Below are 22470 nucleotides of genomic sequence, written 5' to 3'. Positions count from 1 at the left end.
TTCAAAATAAAAAATAAAACTTAATCTCCAAGAGAATGGTAAAAAATTAGCTTTAATCAACGTGTTGCCATCACATTTACAGAAGCTCTGGTTAAAAAATAAGTTAACTACTACGATAAATTAAATTTTTTAAAATGTAATTTTCAGCACGTGTTTGTATGAAATGAAATAAATAGAAAATGGGATATTTTCTAAAAAAAATAAATGCGAGACACATTTTTTTATGATCTTTTAGAATATCTATATTGTTAATTCAATGAACCACCTTTATTTAAGGTAAACATGGTTTAATATATAGAGGATATCCATTCAAATTCGGGACAAACGGCTCATTTGTAAATCTTTAGATATGTATACACACCGTTTAGTTCTGTTAAAATGGTCTAAATGAAGCAAATAATTCTATTTTATGCAACTCGAGTCAATAAATGCATTAATGAATTACGAGTTTTAAATTTTTTCCTACTCTGCTGTGTGAATCATAGATGTTAATATTTTAAATAAACAGAATTACACCAATCACTAAATCAGTTATTAAAATGGACTGATTTATGAAAATATGAATATGTCTAATCTATAAAAACGTACGCTTTCAGACCTTTCTATCCCCCATCTTAAAGAAAATATCAATTCCGGGGCAATCAGTGCTCGGAATTTCTTCAAGGCTGATAATCACATGCAGGTGCGTTTACATACGTGTGTGTGTCTGCATGTGTTGGTGCTCTACGCACCAGACCATATGATCTAGACCCACCACACTTGGCATATATATATACTTTGGATTATGAAAATGTATACCTTAGTGAAATTATTTGAAATTTTAATTAATTAAACATTAAGCTGAATTTTGGCGTTTTCCAGAGATAACTTCCAAAAATATTACAGCACAAAACTCTTTTTTAAATCATCTTAATGTTCAAAGAATGATTTTTTTCCATTGATACCAATGCTTTAACATAAAAATTAAGTTTTTATTTATTATTTATTTTTTTTAAAAAAAATATTATAATCATGTTTTCCAGCAATTTATTTTTCACAAAATGAAAGTAACATTTAGCCTGCAAGAGCATGTTAAGAGCGTATCAATGCGTAGCAGTCACGTTGACAGAAACTCAAACGGAATGGTTAAATTAACTCTCATATCAAACTAAACCGAAGAAAGTGTGATGTTCAGCACGTATTTAAATGGAAACGTAATGTTATGGAATAAATAAGAAATGTGATATCTTCCACATGATTCCAAGGCAACTGATTGCAAATTAGAGAGACATATGTTACAAGGAACAAATTATCGTAAGGCCTCTATAATAATATGAGTTATGTGATTATCGAAATTTGAAGTTTAAATAGATTTTGCTGTAGAAATTATTAAGAGAGCAAGGTACATAAATATTTAATTGAAAATTTTAGAAAGCATTATTTCTGGCGAACTAGCTGGTCGCCAAAGGCTGCTAGTAAATAATATTTCTGGAAGTTATTGATTTGCTTTAAGAAACAAGTTAGGAAATTGCCATGATTTTGTGCTTTTAACATTTACACAGAAACGGCAATCGGGAAACGAAACAGTGACTGATTTGTTAAAATCAATTTGCAAATCAGAAATCCATTACTAATTTAGTTTATTTAAAGAGTCTTTATTTTTATGATAAATGTGAAAGCAATTTATCTGTTAAAGTGTTGAAAAATATTTTTAATGGAATAAAGAGCACAATTAATCTTTTAGAGATATATTTCTTTCTGATCGTAAAATTAAAGAATGTAATATATATATATATATATATATATATATATATATATAAATGTCTTCAATCCACGCTTGTTTTAATTTTTTAAAAATGCAGGTGTTAATTGATCCCATCGAGGTAAATCACTCGTGCCTCGCCCAGTTGAAGTAAAAGTAGTCGGAAAAGTGCACGAAATCGGACCGAACGTTGACATGCCAGAAAACCTCTGGGAAAGTTCATCGTTCGAAATTAAACATATCGAATTAATCTTCTGCCGCTGTTTTATTGGGTCAAGCAAGCTTATGGACCATTAGACGATTTCTTATTCCGCCGGGGTATCATCGTCTGTCACCTCAGGGGGAGGGCCGGATGCTGCTCTCTAAGTCAGTAGGTCAAGACAATGCCTACTCTCCTGACCGACTACCTATAAACTGAATGGAAAGAGAATCTTTGTTACCAGTCTTCTTTTCGAAGGTTACCCAGTCGGCAGACGATTATCTTTTCTCCTTTTTTTCAGTTCTGACACCTTGACATCGCGCAGAACAGTACCGCTTCTTTCTTGTCACTCTGGTAAGTCATTCCTTTATTATGAAATCCCTCAAATAATTTTAGAATATTATATCTTAACTGAAGGCATTTTTTTTTATGTGTGTGTGACGTTAAAAATTGCAGGCTTTAATTCCTTCACGTTTTTAAATAAAATAACTTTAATCTTGTATTAAATTCTTTTTTTTAAATTTGATTCTGTCTCTTATAGTTACTTTTTTGCTGGTTATTTTTTCAGTTTTAACTACTTTATTCCTTTTCGAAGCCCCATAAAAAATTAAAGTATTTTAGAAGTTTACTTTTACTAAATATTGGGATACTAATCGGCATTTCGAATTCTTTTATCCTACATCGGAGTATTCTGAGGAAAGATGAGAGCTCAGGTTTTCACTAAGCATATGACAGAGGAATTTAACAACTAAAAAAAATGTAACTCAGAAGACGATGCAATGGCTCACAAACAGAAGTTGTTTTAAATAGTTTTAATTTGAATCAAGTACAGTGCATTTTAAAACCGCACTGTGCCTCCGAGTAGTTGATAGAGGAAACAGGAAAGATCTTTAAAAAAATGAAATGAAATCTCTTCAACTTGCTGATACGTAAGCATTGAAAGCAAATCACAGCAAGAAAAAATAAAACTTGAACGCCTGATATTCTTTAAATGCCAAATTTATCAAAGAGACAAAATTAACGAAATTTTTTTATGGTTTGTGTCTTGTTTTTTTATTGGTACTCGCATATTCATTTAGAAATATTCTTATATAATATGAAAGTTAGCCAATCTCTTACACAAAATTTTAAACAAAACTTAAAAGAATCGTTAATGAACAATATTTGGTAGGAATATTTTTGAAATATTAAAGTAATATTCCTAAATGATTATTTTGATTATTCAAAAATATTTAGGGAGTATTGAAATAATATTTCTAATAATAATTTTTTTGTAAAATTTTTTTAATGTAAGGCGTCCTAGATATGAGAAGGAAAAGACGCTGGTTCAGTGGCTGAGTCTCATGTCCTTTTGAAAATATCATTGGTATGGATTCGATTTACCACCATTCCGATGAGAAGGCTTAACTCCTTTGGGAGGGATTAGATGGGATTAGTAAATGCGGCTGGCATTAAATATTATTAAGTCTTCCTCTTCGCTTTCAGTGCATGTTGTTGGAAGACTGTTGTAACAGTTAAACTGCGTGCATGGCACTTTATAATATCTGTTAAATTAAATGCCAAAAAGGAATAAAATATTTTATTTAAACTGTAAATTAAACTCTTCATTTGAAAATTATATTAAATAAGAGAATTTAAATTCATTAATATTCTGAACCTGTACTATGCTATAACTTAACAGAGAACACAGGATTTTTTTTTTCAAATCAATTAAGGCTTAAAGAAACAAAATTATACCGGTCAGAAAATTATTTTTTTTAAAAAAATTATGATAAAATTAAGGAATTATAATAATTTCAGTAGCACAGGAAAATTCAGTTCGACCCCCGAAAACACATTCTTTACCAAAAAGAAACAAAATAATTTATCTTTACGTTATGAGTTCTTTAACGCAGATTTTGGACAGTACCGCCATTTGATGTCCTGTTGATTTACAAACATGGCACAAAAATATAACCATCCAAATGAATTTTGAAATGAAATAAAAACGTAAAAATGTTCCGCTGCAATTCTAATAATACTGTGATCATGTGAAATCCTAAATAAAGATTTTTAAGTAAAAAGAAATTTCTTTTTTTGTAAAATAGATGGGTAAAAGATTTTATTTTTCAAAAAATGAAGTCTTGCTTTATTACTAATAATAATGTATTATGGATTGGAGCTGTATAAATATTTAAAATATGAAGTCTAGGTAATTTTAAAAACAGAGATCTTTATTTAAATATTTTTACTCAAAAGTTTGCATTGTTTTACAAATGTGGAAGTTTCTAAATTAAGTAAAAAATGAGAATTTCGATGAATTTACCTGCAATTTATGTCACGGAAATACAAAAAGAAAAACAAAGCTACTCACTATATAATCTAAGGCTAAATTTTATAATAAAAAGCCTATCGTCATTTTTGATGCATTCATATTTTGATATAGTAAAATACAAAACACAATGCAATTAAGAATTCTTGATTGAAACCGTATTTTATATTTCTTCTTAACGTAGTACATTTTTGTTTCTGTAAATCATGATACTTCATCATGAACTCGATTCGAATTCTTTGCTCTGTTCATGAGTTTATTAGCCTAGGAATAATAAAATTTCCGTAGTGGAATCTATATTTTTCATTGCCTTTTTTACCGAATAATTCTCGAACCCTTGAAAGCTAAAGCTTGGATATAAGAAAACAAACTAATGAATTGAACCAAAATAAAATAAACACTTTTTGTTCACAAAGAAAAAGATGCATGGTCGATTAAATATAAGCAGAGTGCATATAATATAGCACGTTTTGTAACTTCAGTCATGCGGAGATGCTCAGTATCTAAATTCAATCTTAAATTGTCGTTCTGAAGTAATTCCTCCACCTTCCCAAGCCCATCCAAAATAACATTTCCCCGCTTTCGCCGCCCGGCTGCAATCCAGCATCTCTCGGACGCCACTTTTTGTTCTTCCTCCAAACGTCTGGAATTTAAAAGCTGTATAAACAGGTAAAAAACGCCCTGATTGAAACGATTGCGAAAAAAAAAATGAAATTTTTAGCTGCTTTTCTTCAATTGTGGAAATCTCATTTTACATCACAAAAAAAAAAAAAAATGCTAATAGATTTTTGAAATGATTCCTTAAAGTTAAAATATATATATATGTAGAAAAAAAGATTACATCTGATAAAATAATTATGGAACTACGATCAGAACTAATAAAGAAAATTTTCTTTCAGCTACCGATCCCACTTAAAGCGCTTCACACTCACAGAGAGCAGCATTCCTAAACTATAAATGCTTCATTATTAGAGATTATTGTAAATAAGGAAACGTTTAAATTCAGCCATTTACACTTTAAGTAGAAAACTTTTGTTCTTAATACCGACTGTTGGCGATTCGTTCTCTGCTCATTTGTTGATTCGCTAAATAAATTCTCGTTTAATAAATTTTTCTTTATTCAATTAATACGACAGACAAAACTTGTGTGTGAATTACTTCCAATTTCTGCCGGTTTTCAAAGAGACGGAAAATTTCCCCACTTAACAAATATGTCATGACACAGTTCTTGTGAATATAAAACTGAAGAGAAGAAAACAATTATGTAAATATGCCAAGCGGCTGCCTTGCACTTGATAACTGGAAAAGGCAATCAACTTTCAAATTCAAATGAGAACCGCTCTCAAACTGGATCTATTTGTTCGTCGAAAAAGACATATACCACCAGCGGCGCAATATCGAGATCGGTATCTTCCCTGCCAGTTGATTAACGCCTCGTTCAAACCAGCGGAGATTCGTCTTTTCCTCCTTCTCTGGGCCGAGTCAAGTTTAAGGACTTTGACCTAAATGCAGCTTCCGTTCGACACTTCTCATCATAAGGTCAAAGCTAACTGGCTGCATCTTCCATTGCCTTTATTGTCAAAAGAATTCAACGTTTGCCTTTAAAACTCTGGGCAGAGGACAAGGACCAGTGATGAGGAATTGATTTACGTATGTGCTTTGATATGGGCGGTTGCATGAAAAATAAATTGCTGCCGTTTGCTTTAATTCTGTGATAAATTCATGCAAAAATAAACAAGCTTTTCAAGGGCAAGTCTTTTGCTTTCATTGTCATTCGAAATAATTTGGGTTACAATATATATATATATATATATATATATATATATATAATTTTACTATCATACGGAACTAAATGGAACTAAAAAGCTTTCAGATACAAGCAAGTCATCAAATATTTATTTATATGTGTATGCGTCTCTTGTAAAAATAGATTGCCGAAAACTCATTTAATATATTGATTGGTTTTGACACAAAAACACAAAGAATTTTACTTCAGGGAGAGATATTCTTCCAAAAGCCATAAAACGAAAATCACCTAAACAACTTTGCGGGGAAAGATCTCTGATTGAATGCATTATTCCTCGCTGATGTACGGAAAAGTGCAAATTGCATAAACGAATGAAGGACTTGATTTCATTGATTACTGATGAAGATTAGAGCTTGTTGAAGGTACGGAGAAAAATTTTTACCTGAAAAACACTTATTTAGCTAATTTACAAAAACGAATCGTCATCTTTAGCTCTCAATCGTAACTGAAGTGTTTTTGTCAACCATAGCTTATCACTTGCTTGTATTTTCCCACTCGCATCAGTTGTTCTATCTGGAGAGATAAACGTTTTGTTTACCTTGAGGCGTCCTGCACACAAAAGTCAGGTTCTGTTAAAGTTTTCAATGTTGAATACCTTAATTGATAAAGAAATGCCAGAAAACCATTTGATAAAAAAATGGTTGAAGGAATGATTTACAATTTTATAAAACACGATTATATATTATGTCTGCCATGAAAGTTTTGTAATGAAGATGATGCATTCAATTGTGGTAAAGAAAGAAGAATTTAAAGAACTGTTTCCCATACAGCAGAAATGAATTAAAAACTTTCTTCTTTATCGATTTTTGACATTTATCATTTCATGTCTCCCTTGTTTTTGTTGAAACGCAAAGATTCACAGCTAAGTTTCACTCTCTGCTGTGAAAAGATTTTGCTGTCATAAAAAATTACAATTAAAAGAGCAATAAATACAGTACTTTCAATACAATACAAAGAAAGCATTAATAGATGTAAAAGTTGAAATATATGACGCATCATTCTGAGAAGATAAAGAATAAAAAACAGAATATTAAACTATATATATTTGCTTAAATATTTGTGTTTTCATTTATTGACAATGCGAACTTGTGAGAACGAAAGCGAATTCAGAAGCCTTTGGATAAATTTTAAAATTGTAAGCTGCACAACTAAAACCATTTTCGTTTTAATGGAGCAATGAAATAGCGCTTATATATTTTTTAATCTCATTTATATTTTCTCTTAGAAAAAATACAGCTTTGACCTTGGTATCTTTCACATTTCTATGAATTCACATTTCTATGAAATCAGATCAATGTTCCGATTTAGAGATTCAGAGACGCCCCACTCCCTTTGGAGTCTATTATAAATTTTGTTGTTTCCTCGTACAGACTTTCACTCCATATTTTTGACAGATTTCAGTGCAGAACAGATCCGGATTTTTTGCGGAACAGGATATTCCTTCCCACTCGAAGGCTTGTTTCTTCCGCAGGTGTTAGCCACCCACTGCTTTACTTGGCTCGTGTTGCTTCCGAAGTAGGTTTGTGGGAGGGAAGAGGGGTTGGCGAATAATGCAAAAATGAGACGCATCCGCCTCTTCAACGGAAGACGGACTCTTTTTCATTGACCTGACTGATGATTGCTGTGGTGTGGGTTTTGCTGGTGCTTATTGGCATTTGAAAGTACAGGAATCAGTCAAGATGAAGGAGTTGCAACACCTTGAGCTATGTCTATTGAGGGAATGCATAATTGCCAGTTTTTCTTAATTTCTTCCATTTCAAAAAGTCCATATTTCAACCATAATAAGTTAAATTTTTATATGAAACAGCTGTACTTCCTCGGAAATCATCCAGATTCGTACATAATAAGTGAAGTCATAGAATATAATTAACAAAAAATTTCAGGATTTAAAAAAATTATTTTTGATTAAATTTTGGTAATAAAAATGAATAAAGAACATGTTAAGCAAGTCTTTTTTTAAAAAATGTAACAAATTTTCTTTCTTGATTCCTAAAAGGTCTATAATAACAAAAACTATCAATAGTTTTAAAGATTAAATGTTTGAGCCAAATAATTCCTATAGAATCAACCATATGTTATATAAAGAAATTAATTAAAAATTGAAATAAATAATCCAACCTTTTTGAATTATCGTTATGCTGATTTTTTGAAAGATTATGATACATTGCCGACCTCTTCTATAGAGGAACAACCAAACGAAATAAAGATATTTATACAGATATCCAATCCCTGAACACTACAGTTCTGAATAAAATAGAAAAGTCTTTTTCCAGTATTCCATTTGGAAAGTTTTGAAGCGAATAATTTCAGCAAGATCCGGAAATAAAAAAATTTGAGATAAAATGGATTGATATTGACATATGTTTAAATTTTAAAATATATATATATTTGATATTGCTTAATTTTATTTATTTCAAATTGTTTTATTTCTCAAAAATCCTATTCAGTTAATTATTAATTAATCATTACTTAATAATTATCAACTGCTTAGTAATTAATTATGAGTTAATTTTAACTTATTTAACTGTTAATTTAACAGTAACCTCTTTAGTCATTCCAGCAACATTTGCTCTGATTTTGATAAATTCCCGACTATGTTTATAATGAATCTTTTATTAAATTTTTTGGAGAAACCTTCAAAGGTCAAAAAATTCCAATGCAGAACTTACCTAGAGCTTTGGTCATGTAATATCTAATGAGGAAAATGTAGTCATTAATGGCCTTCTTTTAATTTTTAAAAATATTATAAGACTTTTTTAAAACATAAGAAGAAATATTATAAGACTTTTTTTTCAGTTTAAAAATAAAACAGATTTGAAAAATGCTCCGTATTTGTCAATGCTTCCTAGTAATACTATAGTTCACAGAAGGTGTGATACTTAATACTTTTCCGGAAACCTCAGGTATATTTATTTTTTCGAACAGATTTTTAGATTTAAAAAGATGATACAATTGGCCTAAAGAAAAAATCATTTTATGCCCACCGGATTTTAACTACCGGGTTGAAATGCCGCATGGCAAAGGTAAACCAACCGAAAGATATGAATCCTGCGATCAATATGATTTCATGTGGTTAGTGTAATTATGTGATTTTAACCAATAATATTCAAAAATTGGGAGATCGATGTGCAATTTGGAAAATATCCAGCTGTCAACAGGAGGTTTGCTTAGTTTAACTCCAATCGAAGCAGAAATTATAGTCCTAAAAGTCCATCAGAAAGGAAACCTTTACCCATATACTGAAGCTCATTCTCAGCTAAGGCCTAACCCACGGATTTGTCTAATGACGGAAAACCAAGTAGGTTCCATTAAGGAAAAAAAATCCATTTTAAATTTCTCATTTATGAAAAGGATTTTACAATGATGATCTGCAGATTAGCAGGTTTTCATATTAGCCAAAACATACTTGTAAGTTGTGAGTTTAATGAACCGAGCGTCATTTTCTGCGAATTGGTATCTCCATAGCTTCGATTTTTAAGTTAGCACTATTAATATCGAAGAATTTGGAAGAGTGATTGATCTGCACGACGCAGTAATACGCGCATTTTCACTTTTTGTTCAATTAATTTTTAATAATATGATATTTATATGATGCAGAAATCTATTAATAAATTTCTTTTTTGACTTAAAGAAGAAAATTTTTAATAAGCAACGCGATTTCAATGAATTAAGACATTAAAATTGAAGTTCAAACAACCTTTTAATCAATCTTATTAATATAGATTTATTTAACTGCGTTGGAAAAAGGAAAAATAATGTTTCTTAAAAATCTACCCTACTATTTTTTATACTTTTCAAAAATATGCTGCAAAGACACAGAAAATTATTATTTCTGACTGAAAATATCTTGTACTTTAACTTCGTGCACATAAATCTTTTTTTAATAAATTTGGTAGACATTTCTTTCTGTAGAAAAAATTCACACTGAAAACTATCTACCTCCAATATAAGGACATTTTAATGCTATGAAATGTGAAATATAACCGAGTGCTTTCATTAAAAAATGTATCGAGAGAGTAGAAGTGCTTATAAAAATAGGTTTGCTTCAAAAGCTTTGTATATTTTTATCGCTTTGTACAATTTCATCCCTCAAATTTTATCTTTTAAAATAATTTTAATGAACCTACAGTTACAGTGCATACACAAATGTAATTTCAAAGAAGTGTTTAAGAAAAAATACAGTTTTATGCTGTAATGTAATCAAATAATATAAATTTCTTTCGGCTTGACTTGAAAATACATGAAGAAAAAAATAAAGGGATAAAATAAAAGCACAAGTAATGCCTTCATCAAAAAAAATATATAGTTCGTCATCGTCTTTGATTGAATGAAATGAGCTCTGATATCACAGATGAAAAACTATGATTAATTTAAATATCGAAATATTATAAATCAGTTTCTAATTTTTGAAGTTATCTTTTCTTTATGGAGTGCTAATTTAAATAAACAAAAAAATTTAAAAAAAAACCCGGATTTATTTTGTCAAGATTCTTTTTAATCAATTTTTTTTTAATTTGCATTCAGTTCAACATTTTTTTCCTAACCAAATCTGTAAAATATTACATTAAATCAAGGAATATACAAAGATAATAAAAAATTCCATTCAAATATATCACGTTAAAATTCTCTGAAACTTTAGATTTCGAAAAATAATAAAGTATATCTTTTAGCTAATAACGTTTTACTTAAGCACTATTTGAATCGAAATAAGACCCGTAAGACAAGTAAAAATAAGAAGCTAACTTTATTCATAAAATTCAAACGGCAAGAAACACTCCACTGCTGAATAATAAACATAAAATGAAAAAAATAATGAACATGAATTCGTTAAGATATAAACAACATTTAAATCAAATGCTTTCCCTCTGCTGAAATGAAAACTTTCTGATAAATCCTTTTTAATATATAATACATAGCCTAAAAGTAAAGTAACAGCTTCTCTATCGAAAATTTTCTAAAAGGATTGAAACAATTGTTTGACAAATAACGCTATTAAATATTTTAATGTTCTCTCTTAATTTTTATTTTCAATGCTGAATTCTTTTTTCAGTTTAAAAAGTTTGTTCCTTATTAATGCTGATATGTTTTTCATTTATCAGAAAGATGATTCTTTACATGTTCTGAGAACATAAATGAAAGTTCTTGCCTCGAAAGATTGATATCATATATATTTAAAATACTTTTCATGATTGTGCATCACGTGATAAATTCAGAAATAAAACATCGCTCGCAAATAATAACATAATTGCAAGTAAATAAAAAAAAATGCACTCATTGAAATTTTATTTAATTTGTTTAAATTATTTATAAACTCATTTAACACCTTGGGAATTTGATTTCAGTGATTAAAATTCATATTTAGTAATTATTTCAATAGAAGGATATATATTATGTTTACATTTTAAGGTCGAAGCCTCTATATAATGTCACAAGAACACACATTTAATTTTTTTCACATAAATATATTACATTGAAAAACTCTAAAAAATTACTTTAAAAGGATAAATATGTAAAAATGCTATATCTTTTAAACCATTGCTGAAATTAGAGTGATTATATTAAAGATTTTACTGAAAGAAAAATTAAAATAAAAAAATCTTATCCAAGTACAATCATTCAAAAATATATTTTCTAAAATATTTCATCAATTAGACAAGGATGATACTGTACAGTTTTTTTTTTTTTTTTTTACATATCATTTCGGGTTTAAAATATAGGGAAAAATAAATGTTCATTGACTAAAACTAAAAATATTTAAAGTTCAAAAGTCAGAAACTTTACTGCTTCCATTACCTGCTCCATTTCGATTTATATTTGGCTTTAGTTCGAAAATGGCATTGGCAGGCAAGCCTCTTTCTCCTGTCCAGTGTTCTTTTCTTTGCCTGATTCTCTGAACTAAACAAACGCAGAGCAAAATTCCCAGAATGATGACTGGCAGAACGATTCCTAAAGATATTCCCGCAACTTTCCTGGCGTAGTCGCCTTCACTGATGCACTCTGGATCCACACCCCAGCTCCACAATCCCGTTTCTCTGCACCTTCTGTTCTCATAACCCACTAAACGGTATCCATCGTCACAGGAAAATCTGACAGTTGTTCCAACAAAATAACGTATTTCACTTTTTCTTCCATTTCTTGGCTTGACGAGCTCTGGACAACGAATGACTTCCTCTCTCACATCCGATGACAATTTCTGGGCATAATTTTCATGGTTTCTGGTGGCCACAGCGAATTCTCTATCTCCCGTGACAATGAAATCGAAACGGCATGCTGTCGAAGTCGTACATATGTTATCGATTTCATCTGGTCTGTAGCTGAAATTTCTGGGTACCGGTGGAGGTGTTTCGTACTCTGGCACAAAAGACATGTTGTCATATTGGGAAAAGGGTATTGCATTGTGAAAAAATAGGGAACGTCCAACTTTGTCATTCCCTATTTCAGACACTCGATATTGCATTCCGAATCGATGATGTATATCGTAAGTTCTTGCATCAGGAGTAATGTATACTTCACCATCAGGAGCTGTAAAGTCGTCATCTCTTAATCTTGACCAGTTCCCTAACAAGCCTCTAGTTTTGTTGATAAACGTCAGCGGTAAATAAACATGAACAGCCATGTGTCCATTCTCTACTCTGACTTCGACTCCTGCTCCAGAATCGAACATAGCCACTATGTGGGACATATTGTATACATTAGCAGGCTGGAAAAGTGTGACGCCTTTAAAGAACTGAACACGAAGGCTGTTGTCCCAGAAATACACATATTCATTATCCACAATGATGTACATGTGGTACTGCCATCTAGCTGGAGCAGGTCGGACTCTGAATTCAACAATTGATGACACGTTGTCTCTAGCAGCAACAGCCATCAAACGTGTGCCGTTTATTTGAGGACTCTGGTGATACTTCGGTTCGGGCTGCTCAAATCTTCCTTGCACATCTAATTTGTGCATCCTGTGATTCACTCTCGTCAAAACAAATTCACCTTTGCCGTTGAAAGTGTAATTCACTCTATCAAAAGTGAGGAGATGCGGGTCACCAAACACTGAGGCTACACCTGGAGGCTGGTAAAGAGAACAGTCCTGGGAAGTTCTCCAGTACTTAAACATCGCGCAAGATTCTGCATCGTCTTCATTATCTGCCCATTTACAGCAGAAGAAGTAGGGAGAGACGTCATGAAGCCAATAGGACAGAGAAGGGATCATCATTCTTTGCTTGAAAGGATGCTTCCCATACTGGAAAGCTCTTGCTGGTCTGCCACCGTACATTGTATCGCCTGTCCTTATAAGCTCCCCGTGGTCGTCATAACAGCACAACTGACCTGCCCCACCAACAGCAGATCTTCCTGACCTAACACAATGATAAGCAGCTTTATGAAAGGTCTCACATTTCCTGTCTATTTCGTTACATTGTAAATCTGGTGCAAATCTCCCGGCATCTATCTTTGCTTGTTTTAAAGTGCAGGGGCATCTAAAAAGAGTGATAGCAAAACGATCACTGTATTTTTCACGGTAATACCAATCTTCGCAAATATCTTTTTTCCAATTTTTGCCGTATTTCCGTCTCCACTGGTGTCGGAAATACCATCCCAAAGGCAATGGATCGGACCACAGAACAGGTGAGTGCCTGCTACCATCTCTCAAGATTTCAGGCTCAGTTAGGTTAATAGCAATGAAACCAAAATGAATATCCAATTTGTCCCAGTTCCAACGGTTCTTATACACTTCCAAATCAAGAGAATGCTGTCTGTCTCCCGCGAGGATCGTCTCATCAGTCAGAAGATCAATGTAAGTGAGTTTTGGATAGTTCTCATTGGTTTCTCTGTACCCCCATAAAGCTACCTGAACAGGTGCTCTAGTATCCCAGGTCAATTTTTCATGTTTCCATTGTATAACAAAACGTTCGGGAGCCTCTCGTTTATCATTTCCGTCTAGCACGTTGACATCCGCTTCAACCATGTCTGGTGGCTGAATATAGTACTTTCCATAGAAGAGGAAAGGTCCTTGGTCTATGGATACTGACAGATCAACGTATCCGTGGTACATAACAGGAGGAGATATACAAGAAACATGGTTTGGACTTCTATAAATACCGTCGACTTCAAGGGTGTCAAACTTGCAGCGGATGATACTGCGAGGGTCAAAGAAACAAGGTCCTGTCACGTTAACCGTTGTTCCTCCGAGCATGCTACCATATCGAGGAAAGAATGTAAGCTTTGGCCTGGTTGGCCAGTTAATATCCAGATAACGTTCAATACAACATCCTGGCCAGATTTCTTCATCAACTTGAAAATAAAATCTACCTCTCAGTCCATTTCCAAAGCCCAAAGAAGGAAGTCGACTTACCCTGGGTTGTTGTGAGTAAGGCTCATATTCGTAGGCTCTAGTTCTGTTACCAGCGTTAAAACCGATGAAAGGTGGAATTCCTTTTTGACCATCATAATTGTCCTTGTCAGATATCCAATTAATAGCATCGTAATTAAACATAACATAAGTTCTTTTCTCATCTGTTGCGATCACAGCCTGGTAAGTGTTCGTTTTGAGGGTAGTAGTTGGCATACGATTAGCATGAGTAACGTTTCTCCAGGTCACAATGATGGCATACGTTGGTTCGAAGTCAGCGGACCCAATCATGGCATCTCTAAAATCCAACCTCAGTCTTTCTTTCAAGGAATCGTTCTTTTCCGTAGCCATGTTGACTAATTGGGAATAAACACCAGCTCCTTCGATGGAATTTGGAATGTCTTGGTAACTAAACCATGGTGCAATCAATGACGGATCTTCTTCACGGGTAGGATCCCGAATGAATGGGGTTGGAAATTTCACAGGACTGGTATATTCTAGGAGTCCTTTATTGAAAAGCAGGTAGCCGTCACGGTGTATCCAAATGTATCGGAAGTCAAAGCCAAAGAAGGGCAATCGGAAAGGCAATGGAGTGTCCCTGATTGCTTGACCTCTGTTTATGGTGTCGATGAGATGATCTCTGTCATGCGGATACAACAATTCAGAACGAAATTTTTTCATATCAATGTATACAGGCGCTCTAAGTACAGGTGAATCTTTCGGAGCGCCTTGAGGTTTGCTATACTGCACAAAGCACAAAAAAACGAACATCCACAAAAGCTGCGCCATTTTTCTAGAAAACGGCACTCTGCAGCTGAAAGGCGTCCTCTCTTCTCAATCTGTTTCCATCGAATGTTACGAACTTTGGATGCAGGTAGAGCTCTTATCGATTTACCTGCCCTGATATGAAAAGCAGAAATTTCACCGGAGACGTTAATCATAAAAACCGTTGTATTGCCTCTCTTTACCTCCCTTATCTCATGTACGGGCAGTTGCATACCACTTTTGAGAAGGGAGATAGTCGCTATGAATAAGACTGATAAGAGCTCGCTCCAGAGGTTAAGACGATTACATATCCGCTGCGCTCTCTGATGTTGAATGTCAAAGATTTGTTATTTTGTTTTTGACTCGATTCTTCACAAAACGAATTCATTGCATTCAAAAAGGTGCGGCACAGTGATAAAAATTCATAAGAGGTGATGTTTCAGATAGAAATTTGATAATACGCAATTATCGAACATTTGAGGCACATACCATTATCAAATAATACTTGTACATTTAAAAAAATCTTATAAAGAATACTTCATAAACTTTTCGAAAATCATTCTGGAAACTGCAAATTTCTGATAACATTATCTTTAAAAAAAAAAAATGTTTGCATTTAAGTGTTTGGTCTATGAAAGAGGAATCAGTTGAATTAATATAACATTACTGTAATCATTTAACTATGCATATTTTAATAAATCCATTGGACCGCAGACAATATTATTAAAATAATAATATGGATCTTCAAAGATGGTAATAAAAGGAATTTGTTGATAATGTGTCATAGAAGTGAATATTCAAAGCTTAAAGGTGATCAGTCGCTAACATCCTTTTAGTATAATTGCATATTCAGGATTGGATTTTTAAAAATTCTTTATATTTTTGTAATAGCGGTGCTTTTATTTTATTTTTAACTGACACTCATCTTAGTTGCACAAGTTGTTTATTTTTGTCATAAAGAATGCCTCTTTTTTTGCAAAATCGTACCATTCCTATTTAAAAAAAATTTTAAAAAAAGGTTTTATTCTTATGTACTGTACACAATTCAAAAGCAAATTGAATAAATTTTTTCTTAGAAATTGTTTTGCTTAATGCAAGGAAGTTTTTTTTACGAAATTGAAGATACTATAAGTTTTTAAAATTAAAAATAGAGGGCACAAAAATCAGATTCATTTCTTCTGAAATTAAAAATTCATTGGAAAAAGTCTTGCTATACATTTTGCATCGCTACTAATAATCGAGATGAATGTGTGTGTGTTTTGCCCGTTTGACCTGCAGTTTAAAAGTTTGGTACTTTGGAGGGTGGGAATGATCACATCGGAATGATATTATTATATTAATTACAATTTTAATTAATTAAAAATGAGTTGAATCTCCAGTTTCTCCACTGTTATTTCCAAAAATATTGTAGCACAGAAGTAAATGACACAGTTTCCGAATTTCAAAAATTGTCTTTTTAATGATTCCAATTTAATAGTTTAGCGAATTTTTCCTAAATTTTTGGCAATTTTTTTTTCTTAATTTCTAACAATTTATACATTATTTTTCTGAAATGAAGACCGCTTTTTTGTTTGTTTTTATTTCATCCAAAATTTAATTGTGGCTTTTCTTTCCTAGTTGAAAGCTAAAGAAGAAGGATTATGTTAAATATCTGTGGAGTTTACAGGATGAACAAAAAACTGAAGTTGCAATGCCGCGATATTCATAAGATAGATAAGCCTCACATTTGCATTTTTTAATATCACTATGATGATGAGACATTAGTCTTCATTAGAAATATTCATGTGCAGAGTAAACAGAATACAGAATTGTTATAAGAAAACTAAAATGACACGGCTTTAATATCTGATAGTTTGGCAGAATCATGGATATGAAGTTATATCTAAAGATTTAAATAACTTTAGATTAATTGATACCATAAGAGTACCAGTTGGTCGCCAAAGGCGACTCATTACTTAAAAACCTCTCCAAATATAGCTGATGTGATACAAATAAAGAATTCTGAAAATTCAAGAACACTCACATTTTTTAATATAAATTCTTAAGCTGTAGTTATTAACTTTTATAGAATTACAAGAGCTAGAAAGAATACTGGCCACATTCATTGCGAAATGGATGATTAGTTTTGAAATCATTTTTCTGATGCTATTAAAAATTCTAAAAATAGATTCTCGGAAATGTTTGTATTCGAACTCCATATAATTGTCGAAGCTACATAACGGCTTACTTTCAGTGATGAAAAAAATAATATTAAAAGAGCGAGTTTAAAATTTAAATAGCTTTTCAAATATCTAAATAAATTTTCTATTAACGCACCGTATTAGTGAGGCAAACAAATAATAGTTCTATATAAATGTATTTAATCGCATCAAAAATTTTCAGATCTCTAAACTGAATTTTATAGGAAAGGGAAGAAGAAATAACTATTGTCTGACATTTACGCGGAGTTAACAGCTCATCACGCATGGGCCGAATGAATTAAAGTGAGGAACAACGGAGCTAAAATTATCTTAATTGAGGACAACAGCAACTGCGTAAATCCGAAAACTGTTTCAGTGATTCAATATCCGTGCCGCAGGTTAAAGATAAAAATGTTTATGCGACAACAGTTCTTAAGAAATCTGAAGGAAAAAAAATCCCATTGTTAAAAAAAAAGCATTTCCTTCTTTCAAGAGTCTAAAATATCACACGATTTCTATTCCATCCAGAAGTTTCATTTCCATCATTTTCTCTGCAACTTCCATAAAGCAAGATTTAGAATTCGTACCTTTCTAAAGAAAAATATTTTTAAATTTCAAATTTTGACACGCATGCAACACATACTATTTTAAAATTTTTAACCGTTCGGTTCTCTTTAGGGTGCATCTACTTCATTTTTTTGTCATCTGTAAATTTCATTTTATCCTAAATCCTAATCCTAAAATTAAAACGGAAGTGATTGATGCAAACTTTTTATTGAAGCTGAACATGTTTATGAAGAGTTCAAGGTCAGTGAAATCATTCAACATTGAAGGCTTCGACGAAATATTTTTCATGACGAATGTCACTTTTCAAAGAGTGATACAATGAAAATTAAAATCTATTGCAAAAAGAAAGAATTTTTCAAACAATATTATATTTTTAAAGACCTCATTGCATTACAGGAAAGAAGAGCAGTCTTTAAGAATGAAGGCGTTTTGAAAAACGTTCATCATTGCTTACTTGAGAAATGAAATCTCAAATGCAAGTGCGATACAATTTCAAAACACATATTAAGCGCATACATTCAATAGAAACCGATTTTCTATAGAAAAACAGGCCGTCATTTCATACTTTCATTATCAGCAATGGAAGAAATCCAAATGAATTATTTATAATTACAATAAAAAATATCTTTTTTTTATAACAACGAATTATATTGCTGAAAAAATAAGCTTAAAATATTTTTGAAATTTTATTAAAAATAGATATGAGCACTACAACGAAAATGGCGTCATTGAACAGATTATTTTTAATTGATGAAGAAAAACATAAATTTCACTTATATTAATTATTAATAAATAAAATGTTTAATTACATATTAAAAATAATCTCCTCGAAGTGCTACTTCCTCCTTTCAAAGTACATCTGTGTGAAATATAATAACTGCAGAAATATCTATCTTGCAGAGTGCGTCTTTATTAGTTTCAGAGATAGAGTTGTGTATGAGAATGCATGTAACAAAAATTTAATATTTTCGAGTTTTTAAAATTAATTACTTCATTTAAAGTCCAACTTAAGAAAGTGATTCTTTTAAAACTAAAATAAAGTGTCAAGTCATTTGCTCCTTTATAAAGAATATTTTACTCTAGTTACATTAACGTTTATTGAAGCATCGCCGGGGCTATTGTAGAGCAGACTGCATCGTTTCGAGCACGGTTGGAAGACGAAGGCGGCGCCTGGTTTGGTACACCCATCTCTTAACTTCTGCACAACATTTGACCTCGATGGAGTTAACGTGCATCAAGCCCGCTCACCCGACGGTTCTTCGATGGAATCGAGTCTCTCCGGTCACGAAGTCGGGACCTTACCATTAGGCCATTGCGCGATCTTGTAAAGAAAAAGAAATGTAAAGCTAAGACCAAACGAGAATGTCTGCCAGAAGTTCCATTAGATTCACATCTATGATACTTTGAAACGCGTGAAGAATCTGAATGGGTCTCGTGTATGTCGCGAAAGACTCAAGTTCGTAGATGTTCATCTACGAAATCGCTAAAAACGAAGGGGGAGGAATTAAAATCTTCATTTAGCTTATAGCTTCTTGCCGTTGAAGAGTAGACAAAGAATTTTGCATTATAAGAGAAGTCATCAGTGCCTTCTTTTTATATAATTGCCATTCCTTAGAACTTAAGAATCATTAATTCTAGTCATATACAACGAAATGACAAAAGTCATGGGATACCTCATAATAACTTGTCAGACCTCCTTTCACCCAGCGAAGAGCAGCAACTCGACATGTCATAGTTTCAACAAGTCATTGGAAGTCACCTAGACATTCCTAATTGCAAAGTATTTCCAGTGCAGGATTTTTGCACGACTGTCCAGATTGTTCATCGAAACAATCGTGAGCAGTTGTGACCCAGTGATAGCTGAGATCTGTAAAAATTCCACCATGTTTGGGTACATGAAGTTCATGAATAGCTGCGAATGGTCTCTGTGTTATCGAACAAAAGCCTTTCCAGTCAATGAACTGTTCAGACCAGAGGACTCATTTCATTGCATGAAAAAATGACCAAACCATTATGGAGCCACCACCAACTTTTACAGTGCCTTGTTGTCAACTTGGGTCAATTGCTTCGTAGAATCTGCGCCAAACCTGAAATTGTGAGTGATAGTCATCTTTCCAAGTAATGGTTTTCCTGTTGCATAAGCCCCCAGTAGATACGGTCACAAGCACACGAGAATCGATGCTGCGCCGTCAGTAAAAGTACTAGAATCGGTCTTCTGCTGCCACAGCTCATTAAAGCCAAATTTCGCACCATTTTATACGCGATACTACTGCTATCTATATATTTGCATATTATTATTCCATGACTTTTGTCACCACAGTGTATAAGAACATCGCAATATATTTCGATGTTTTGTTCTTAATTTGCCGACGGTTCGGTGTCATCGACTTCGAGATTCCATTCAATGAACAATCTGCTGATCATACCAGTAGAGGACCAATTTAGATGGAAGTTACTTTCCAGATGCCAACTGGAGCTTTATAAAGTGGCAAAGTTGAGAAAGTCTGGAATAATTAAACGCATTCGTTGGCCTTTCACTTCTTTACGACTTTCAGCTTGTATTGCAGGATAGACTATTTATAATGCAGCAATTAATTTTGGGAAATGTGCAGCAATAAAAAATGAAGACAGATTCTATTTGCGATCTACACAATTTACTGATAAGAGAAATAAGAAAATTGAAGAAAATTCTAGCTGAAGAAGACAGTGAAGTTATAGTACTATGGCAGAAAATGTATCTCAGACATGACGCTATGTGACTGGATTCTGTTTGGATGGTCCATACAAGCAAAGAGCAGATTGTGTGTAAGACTGATAAAATAACGAGGTTTTAATACCTAGCACAATTTGATGGTTAAAAATACTTCGTTGAAGGAATCATCGATATCAAGTTTCGCATCAGAAATGTAACTGAAATTAAACACAACCAATATTTCTCTCAGATAAGTTGGTCTCCAAAAGCTGCTTATAGAATATTGTAACATTTCTTTAAAAAGTTATCATTTTCTCCAAATATTTATTATCCTTTCAATTCACTTTATTTCTGCGTCACTCGTTTCCCATTCAGTGAAATGCAGATCTCCAAGACTTTGTGACCATCGATTAATTTTCTTAATGCGCTGAAATATGATCCATTTTGATTAGACTTGGTAAATATTAGACTTCTGTTCTTGTGTATTTACTTGTTTAATGAATAAAACTATGATGAAACTATTTATGAACAAAACTCAATCTTTATACGCCTTGTAATTTTCAAAAAGAATGTCTCAGAATTTAAATTTGAGTAATGAAGTTAAATTCTTCTTGCAAGATCTCCATCAGGTATTTTGTTTTTTCCAGAAAATAAAGAATACCGAGCATGTGGCTGATTCCGCTTCTTTGTTTGTTTATGACGGCGAGCTCCGAGCCCTCGGATTTTGATGACTTTTTCGGCCCCGGCTTTTTTTCACCGCCCGAAGAAGGGGCTTTCGGAACCTTTTCTGGACTCTCTTTCTACCCTAAAGATAGTGCTGCACTTGCTGGAGGTTTCAAAAGTAGGTCTTTCTCTTGATATATAAAAAATTTTAATCCTAGGTAAAAGTTACATTTTTAATGGATTACAGTTCTAGAAATAATCAATGAATTTTAAAATATCAGATAATAAAGATTATGGGAAAAATAAATTACAACACAATTTTATTCATATCAAGGGGAAAAGGGTTGCGGAACTTCATTTTGTGATAGAGGGAAAGGTGCCATACCTTGGGCTGCACCTAGGGATTGCAATGTCGGACCAAAATTTCAATACCGGTATTCGGTACTTTTTAAATCTTAATACCGGGATACCTGTTTTAATACCGGTATTAGAAATTTTAGAAAAAGAAAGAAAACACAGGTGTTTCTTTGTTTAATTTGCCAATTTTGTTAGAGAGTTTAAATATCACAAAAAATAATTTGTAACTTATAAATTATAACAGTATATAATCACAAAAAAATAAAGAAACATCTTATTTATTTAAATCACAAAAAAAGTGTAAATATCACTATTCAGTCTGTGGTACTATTACAAATTTTTGAAATGTGATCTTCAAAAACATAATGCATCAATTGTACTGCCATTAAGCCTGAAAAGTAATTTTGTGTAAAAATTACTAGCTGTCGAAAACGCTCTTTCAGCATCTACACTAGTTGATGGTACTTTTAGCAATGCGCGATATACTTTTTCCAAGTATTTACCTCTAAATCCCTCATCTTCAAATAAATCGATTTCTTATCGGATGGTTTTGTATATAGATGATTTCTGTATCGTATTTTGGTTCGTTAAAATTTTCTTATTTATCGCTAATTCTAATTTTTGTTCAAGAGACAATTCCTTTTCACTATCGACATTAGTTTCATCATAATCTTCGATAACTGAACCGAATTCTTCTGAATGTATATAGGTTTGTGGGTAAAAAATTTTTTTAGAAAATTTACTATAAACTTGATCAGATTTGAATTGGTTAGTCTCTTTTCTTCTTTTTCATTTTTAAAATCATTATAATTATGTAAATACCGTAAGACATTTTCTATTTCGGTAT

At 32.3% G+C, this 22470-nt stretch overlaps 2 protein-coding genes across 2 annotated transcripts in view; one reads left to right on the top strand and one right to left on the bottom strand.

Annotated features, from left to right (window-relative positions):
- The first annotated feature begins 2198 nt into the window (after window positions 1-2198).
- The window catches only part of LOC129971248 (uncharacterized), a 45994-nt gene continuing 25722 nt past the window's right edge, over window positions 2199-22470 (top strand). The window contains exons 1-2 of the mRNA XM_056084842.1: window positions 2199-2294; window positions 21251-21444. Of these exons, the coding sequence (XP_055940817.1) occupies window positions 21270-21444 (175 nt within the window). The 5' untranslated portion in view covers window positions 2199-2294; window positions 21251-21269. The remainder of the gene's footprint in view (window positions 2295-21250; window positions 21445-22470) is intronic.
- Window positions 10784-15333, bottom strand: LOC129971247 (protein mesh-like). The gene has a single exon (XM_056084841.1). It carries the CDS (start codon window positions 15186-15188, stop codon window positions 11820-11822), a length of 3369 nt encoding a protein of 1122 aa, XP_055940816.1. The 5' UTR covers window positions 15189-15333; the 3' UTR covers window positions 10784-11819.

Source organism: Argiope bruennichi, chromosome 6 (genome assembly GCF_947563725.1).
Source record: "Argiope bruennichi chromosome 6, qqArgBrue1.1, whole genome shotgun sequence".
Lineage (NCBI taxonomy): Eukaryota > Metazoa > Arthropoda > Arachnida > Araneae > Araneidae > Argiope > Argiope bruennichi.
The sequence above is the reverse complement of the archived record's forward strand: the minus strand, read 5'-3'. Positions and strand labels throughout refer to the sequence as shown.